The sequence below is a fragment of the Centruroides vittatus genome, unplaced genomic scaffold (genome assembly GCF_030686945.1).
Source record: "Centruroides vittatus isolate TY-2023 unplaced genomic scaffold, ASM3068694v2 contig_461, whole genome shotgun sequence".
In the NCBI taxonomy this organism is placed as follows: domain Eukaryota; kingdom Metazoa; phylum Arthropoda; class Arachnida; order Scorpiones; family Buthidae; genus Centruroides; species Centruroides vittatus.
This window is the reverse complement of record NW_027122257.1, coordinates 1,907,802-1,915,875: the sequence shown is the minus strand read 5'-3', so window position 1 is coordinate 1,915,875 and position 8,074 is coordinate 1,907,802. Positions and strand designations below refer to the sequence as shown.

The 8,074-nt window shown below is 30.6% G+C and overlaps 1 protein-coding gene across 1 annotated transcript; it reads left to right on the top strand.

The window, feature by feature from the left end:
• The first annotated feature begins 7,212 nt into the window (after positions 1-7,212).
• On the top strand, positions 7,213-7,677 carry LOC136977624 (ubiquitin-conjugating enzyme E2Q-like protein 1). The gene has a single exon (XM_067273160.1). It carries the CDS (start codon positions 7,213-7,215, stop codon positions 7,675-7,677), a length of 465 nt encoding a protein of 154 aa, XP_067129261.1.
• Positions 7,678-8,074: the final 397 nt, after the last annotated feature.

Sequence of the window (8,074 nt, the reverse complement as noted above, 5' to 3'; positions counted from 1 at the left end):
CTAGGTAATTTATTGTTTGTTTGTTATATCTTCGTTTTCTATTTTAAATTTTATTGCGTTGTGTATATCATTTACTTGCTTGTTAATTTCTTCTATATTAATTTCTGTTTCGTCGTATATTATTCAATATATTGATATAAAAGACAAGTACAGAATGGCTAGCCTGGACATAGTTGATATGTATCCATCAATAACTTGGGACATAATAGAAGAAAAACTTAATAATTTAAACGTCAATAAAGAAATAATAGATTTAATAGAATTCACGTATAGAAGTAACCACTTCGAAACCAACGGAGAATACTATACCCAAACAGGAGGAATAAGCATGGGATCGGTGATCGGCCCAAAACTAGCCGAACTGATTATGATAGATATCGATAACATAATATATAATATACCAGGCGTAAAATTTTACAAAAGATACGTTGACGACATTTTAATAATATACGACGAAACAGAAATTAATATAGAAGAAATTAACAAGCAAGTAAATGATATACACAACGCAATAAAATTTAAAATAGAAAACGAAGATATAACAAAGCAAACAATAAATTACCTAGATATTACAATAACAAGACTAAAACAACATCTAGAATATAGAATATACAAAAAGCCAAGTTCTAACCAAGAAACAATTAGATACCACTCAAAAATGCCGTTATACGTCAAGTACAATATATATAAAATGGAATATGACAAAATAAAAAACCTAAGCCTTAAAATAAACGACAACTGGCTTAAAATATTATAAAAAACAATTTCTTTTTGAAAAAAATAAGCCTGCAAAAAAGTTTTAGTAAACGACCACAAAGCGGCGAACGCCATACGTGGCAACACTGGCCGTACCAATGTAAACATCAAGGAGGGGTGGAAGAGAAAAAGGGGGCGGAAACAGTTTTTAAAAATCTTTCATATTTGCAATATATTTTTATGTTTTACAGCGAACTTTTAAAGTTATAATACACCTTTTATAGTCGATGAACTTCTTACAACGTAATGTATACAGTTAACAAGATTTTACATTTTTTTAAAAAAGATAATCAACAGTTGACTGAGGAGGGGCAGGGCCCGAAACGTGTACAGACAGAGTACCGTATCAACGAGAACGAATAAAGATATCTGATAGAAAACTTGCCAAGTGTCTTTGAAGAAAAAACACACAACATTAGTGTTTATCAAGTCTAAATATAATAATGTTTGTTGTATTATTTATTCGAAGAATGAAGAGACGTTTCAGTGTTGAGTAAGTCTAAATAAATGTAAACTGAACCACGTATTCAAATATCCATAATGCCCTTTATATAGAAACTGATCATTTCTGAAAACTTTTATAAGTAATGTTTTAAAATCAAAATACAGTACAGTAGAGCGTCGATAAGTGGAACGTCGGTAAGTGGAATGGTCGGAAAGTGGAACGATTTTCAGTCGGACTGTGTCGTGCTGAATCGAATGTTTTTGATACTAAATTTACTTCTAAAGTATAATTTTCATGTTTTCTATATTCTTTAATATATTTATTTTGTTTGTACAAAATGCAAGAAATAATTTTTAACGATACGATAGCCTCGATGATTATTATAAAAATTTTCGTTAGGCTTAAAATCGACGAAAATTCAACACGAAGCGACACGCAACGGAGAAAACTTCAACAGGAAGCGATACGCAACGGAGAAAAATTTGAACATCGGACAGGTTAATGTATTTTTTCGTACAAAGTCGGAAACTGGAACAAATCATTAACTGGAAGGACCCCAGTCCCCAATTGGTTCCACTTTTCGACGCTCTACTGTACTTTAACATTAAGCATGTCATTACTAAGTGAGAGGTTTAAGTATAACGCAAAGTCGTAAATTAAATATAATTTGTAAGAAAAAAGCCTTACGTGAGGTTTGGATCCGATATCCAGAAAAACGTGTATATGAAGAATAAACGTCCACCAATTTCTCTCCACGTTTTTTGCTTCGCGAACAATTTTGTACCAATGAGGTCCGTCTCCAAACAAAGGCATGACGATGGCAACCGCCAATACACAGGCTACTGGAACAGTTAACCTGTAAACACATATTCATTTAATAAGATTTTCAATAAAATTCAATAATGTTAAACTTTGATAAAAAAAATATATATAGATAAGTTGAAACTGTAATTTATTGCAAATACAACTCTGCTTACACTGAATTTTGTTCACTAATGTATAATATCAAAATATAAACAAAATTATTTATGCATTGTGCTATGAATTATTTTATTTTTAAAATAAAATGGAATTCGCTGTTAAAATATGTAATTAAACAGAAGTCTTCAAAAGTCAGAAATATAAATGATGTAAATATATGGTTGAATTCCTGTTAGTAACTTTAAATTAAGTATAGGAACACTAAACATGCAAATACAGTCAGTTTCGAAATAATAGATCCACTGTGAAATAATGAAATTAATAAAATAATTAGGAGTACTGTACAATGTGGAACTGATTTCCATTCAGACACAAAGTATTTTATTGTCACAATTGAATGAATATAGAGCTACACAAATAACATGTAATAGATCACCCCTTGGGTAACTCAAAAACCAATAAGGTAAACTGGCTTCTGATTTCCTGTAATTCTGCCAATTCAGCAGTCATTTGTTTGCAAAGAACATTACAAAACATAAAAACAGATAAATAATTGGTTCATTAAAATATCGTATGATAATAATTTCATCAAAATCAAGAGTACTGATAACATAATAACAACATCATAACATGAAAAATAAATTAATTTTAACAAATGTATAAATAATACCTGTTCAAATTGAGAGGACCATTTCTACTTTAGCAGTTAAATTGCAATTTATATGGAATATACCAGAAAGAAAGTATAAAATACAGTGAAAAGAAAGTAGATTAGTGGTGAATTTCTACAAAGTATAGTTATGGAATACATGATAAGTTAAAAGTTTTATTATGGAAAAGGGGAAAAATCCTTCTCATCAATTATGGAAAATTACTTCAATTTTAGTGAAAAATATAGAACAAAAAGTGATCTGAAAGAGTTTTTGAGCTGAATCTCCGTCAAAACTAGTAATTTCGGAAAACTTTTTAATTTTACAATGAGTCTGAAATAAATTTCATCTCATCTAGCCATAAATTTGCCAGAATTAACTATGATTTGATAACTATACAGTTATCAAATCATCTAATTATCTGGAAAAATAGAAAATGAAAGAAATTTTGTCTCGAAATAAATGCCTCAAAGAGAAGAATTTGGCGTTGGCTATAAATCTCCTAACGTAGACTAAACAATTAAGATCAGTGATGTGGAGAGAAGAGAAAAAGTTGGACATGGATGGGCCAGATGGTTCGTAAAGAAATTAACACAATACCAGAAAAATCTTAAAAATTCACTCAAGACTGCAGCAGCAGGAAGCGTATGATGCGGTATGCACTTGGATGTGCTGGTGTGACAAATGAAGCTTTTATCTCTGCTTGAATTATATCTGCAAAATCACTTTGAAATAGAATGGGTATGCATGTTTAAACTGGCCGCAATGTTTACCCGATGTTAATAGTAAAGAAAACACGTTTGGTACTATAGTAAGGAAAGTTTATAGGAATGAATAGCAATAGAAATCAACGGATTCATTAAAATAAAGCAATAACTGATGCATTTTAAATAATCACAGACGAAAAAGGCAAATTCTTCAAACAATGCTACATAAATTTAACGACATTATTAATAAACAGATGGGTTTATTTCTAATTAATAATAAATGAAATTACTTTTTATTTAAATATTGAAGTGGCTCTATTCTTTAAGGAAAAATATATCCTATACAACATTGTCAAAATTCATTTATATTTTTATTTTATTACGGTCTACAGTATTTTGATATTATTATTATTCTATCATATCACAATTAACCAATAGTCAATTGTCTTCTATTGTTTTCTAATGTATTTGTTAATTCTTTTTTACTGTTATTATTCAGTGTCTGTATTATTTCGGGACAGAATACACGAAACGTGTAACTCGGCAAAGCCGATGTCGTGAGGAAGCAGAAATTTTATAACTCGATCTACGGACTACTTCATTACAGAAAGATTCTGTAATGACCATGGATTGGCATCACTTTTCGGGTCTATAAAAGATGCAAGACGTGGAGGCATAGAGAAAGCAAACTTCTGCAGCAACGGTGTGAGGATGTTTTCACATTCTACAGTACAAACAATGAAGATAGAATGTTGAAGAGAAATTTTAATCGTGGAATTATCTACAATTTGACCAAAAAGTTAAACATTCTATTCTAGAATTGGATTTTTTTCTTACTGTAATTTTTGTCTTTAAAGATAATTCGTTATTAAAAACTATTTCAGTTCTCACACAAACCTGGGAGAAGCTCTCTCTTAATTTATTTTTCAATTGAATAAGTGAAGTACGAATGTATAATATAATAAAATTCAAAAAGTAAAAATAATCGAAAATTTTATATAAAGTAATAATTTCGTTATCAGTCTTTAACTTTTACGTTAATAGATTAATAAAGTTGTTATATAATAACATCTGAATCACAAAGACACTAAAAGTAAATGTTTACCTCAGTTTTGATGAAGAGTCATTTGCAAGCAAAGGATATAATATTCGATGTAGTATAATTTTTTTACCTGATAAATCTCTTTATAAAGAGTACAAAGGTAACTTGTCATGGAACGTTTTCCTGTTTCCTTTCGTAAGTAGCATGTCAAGAATCCGCTGCATTGAAAAAAAATTGAATGTGGATTATATTAAAACTAGAAGATCATTTAACTGCATTATTAATAAACAGATGGGTTTATTTCTAATTAATAATAAATGAAATTACTTTTCATTTAAATATTGAAGTGGTTCTATTCTTTAAGGACAAATATATCCTATACAACATTTTCAAAATTCATTTATATTTTTATTTTACTACGGTCTACAGTATTTTGATATTATTATTATTCTATCATATCACAATTAACCAATAGTCAATTGTTTTCTATTGTTTTCTAATGTATTTGTTAATTCTTTTTTACTGTTATTATTCGGTGTCTGTATTATTTCTCGGGCGAAACGTAACGATAGCAAAGATTAAGATTAGTCGATGTTACTCGTTTTTACCGGGTGCACGAATTCCTCCTATTCCAAGACTAATTAGAGAATTTTTAAATTGTCTAAAAATGAGTTTGATTTTCTGCAAAAACGCAAAAAACACGCATCTGAAATAGTACAGTGGAGGCCAAGTTCTTCGAAGTAATCCTTAACTCTCCCCACGGAGAGAATTTCCAAAAATCCCTTCATAGTGTGCATTCGCACTGGCGTGTACCAAATTTCACCTTTCGATTCCTAACCGTTTGGGCTCTGCGTTTATTATTATTATTATTATTATTATTATCAACTCATCTCGATTACATTATAAGATTAGATAATTAAAGGCCTTAACAATAAACTTACATACAAAAACAAAATAGGCATGAAAATATCAAATTAATTGATAATTAGTCATTGCTTTTTTAATATCATTCTCCGTTGTATACTATCATCCCCAGTACCAACTTTTAATTCTAATCATTATCTTTCGTTGTATCTATCACATTTCTTCTCTGTCGCAATATATATCAACGGAATCATTAAAATAACTCGAATAAAATAACTAATCATTAAAATAACTGTATAGCTCGAGGTAGTGCCCATTGTTACAAGGGTACAACCTCGATTAAGATTAAGATACAGATTAAAATTCTGCTCCTAATAACAGTTTATTCTGAAAATTGTGCAGTTTTTAAACAAGCCTTACATAATAGAAATAATAAAAAAAAAAAGAAAGATTTTTGTTCAGGTTTGAATAAATTAAAGCTATTTGATTAAATCCAGTTTTATTATATTTTTCGCATATGTGCAAATGCTTTTTTTTTACTTTCTATTTATACAGAGAAATAGCCTAAATTTTAATAGCTGTTTTTTTATAAGAAGATTCAGTTCTAGAAATTGATACACATTTTGAATTTCTATACAATAAGAAATGACATCTTTTTTCTACTTTCAATCATTTTGTTTCAAATATTTCATATTAAAGTACTGTTGTTTTGTATTGTTATTTCAAATCGCAAAGAGTAAGACGAGAAGATAAAAAAAAATTTAATTTTAAAGATTAGTTGAAAATGTTACTACTCACCTCAGAAAAAAATAAGTGTCCAGTATTACGGGTGCTTGCACGAAAATAGAATAAAAAGGATTGCCAATCATTTCAAATATGTGGAAGTTATGTTCTGAAAAGTAATAAATATTGCTTTATATTTGATATTTATAAATATCAAAAAATTTCAAAATATATTATTTTATATAATCTGGAAATATATAAAACGGGAGATATTATTTGGAAAACAATTAAGAATAAGTATGCATTTGTCACAAAGTTCCCTTAATTGCTGCAAATCGAATATCAGAAAAATGTAAAAAATATTTTCTAATTATTTACAAAATGATACCTTTTAGCGGAAACATTCTCTTACTCCTTAGACCTTCCCTTTTGTGAAAACATGGAGGAAATTTTCTTTCAGGAGGTGAAAGTTTACATGACGTATTAAGAAGTACAATCTGAAGATCACCTTTTAAGAATAGGACTGAACAGTTGTCTTATTGAATGCTATTGAACTTTACTCACACACTTACTTAATTAAATTTGCAATAGGTAGCCAAAATATTTTGGCTTTTTCTGAACTTAACTGCGTTGCATCATCATTGAATTTTATCTTGAAAACATGAGAGGGTACTCAGATATAAAGTTTTCTACTTGCAATTGTCGTGTTTACCGATTTAGTCCGTTGTTTTATTACCGTTTTTATTTCTTTTACTTGTCTGTATTTGACTTGTACATAGTAAAACTTGTCTGTCTGCTAGTCCTTTTTGAGTTTTTGGATCTTTTCTTTGAACAAATTCTCGCTTTAGTCTCGTTGAAAAAATTCATTCATGTGTACGCAAAAATGAACAGTAGATTTGATTGTTGTTTTCTTATTGGGAATGAAATCGCGAGTATATTTGCAAATATTTCGGAGAGTGAATATGAAGGTAAATAATCGAGTGATATGCATAATCTATCGGCTAGTAATTATGAATTCATCGCATCCAACGAAATTGCTGTTTAGATAATAGCGATGAGAGCGATAGTGATGAAGAACAGCATCCGATTTCGCCAAATTAACCTATGTCGAAAGAATCAGCTTCAACCATTCCTCAAAGAGGTATAGTATATAATTTAATTAGTAGAAGACAACCTCTTCGAATGGAACATCATGCTGTACAGCTGGACCCGGAATCGGAATTTTACAGGGACATACAAGAAATGGGCATCACTTACATTCTGTTGAATCTCACTTTTCCCGAAAACCTTCCTTTCTCTCCCCCTTTCATGAGGGTCATATCCCCCCCACATCGAAAAAGGATACGTCATGGAGGGCGGTGCCATCTGCATGGAACTGTTGACCCCGCGCGGCTGGGCCTCCGCCTACACGGTGGAAGTCATCATCATGCAGTTTGCCGCCAGTTTGATAAAGGGACAGAGCAGAATCTTCCGGAAGTGCAAAACCGGAAAGGAATTCAACAGGAAACTGGCCGAAGCTTCCTTCACGAGAAATACAGATGGGTCACACCGCCCTTGGCCGACGGGTAATTTTGGGAGTCTCGGCCCTTCTTCGATTTTAAGAGCCAGCGCGGCGGGCTTCTAAACCTGACCGTGTCGAAATGTACAGACGACTTCCGATGCTCAATTTGTGTATTTGTGGGTCATAAATAAATACGTAGAAACTTAAAAAAAAAAAAAACAAAAAGAACAAGTGAGTTTTGAGTATGATAATTTTTACTGGTTTAATAGATATACATGCAATATTTTATTATAAAATAATTTTACTTAGTTGTGTATGAAATAATATTATAGTTGTCATTACTTGCTTTTTTATGCAACATGAAATTCCCGAGGGTAGTTTCCAGGACTTAATTGTTTTACTTTACGAAATGTGTGTAGTTGTCCTAATTTAAGAAAACAGTCCACCGTGCTATAAAATTGTCTC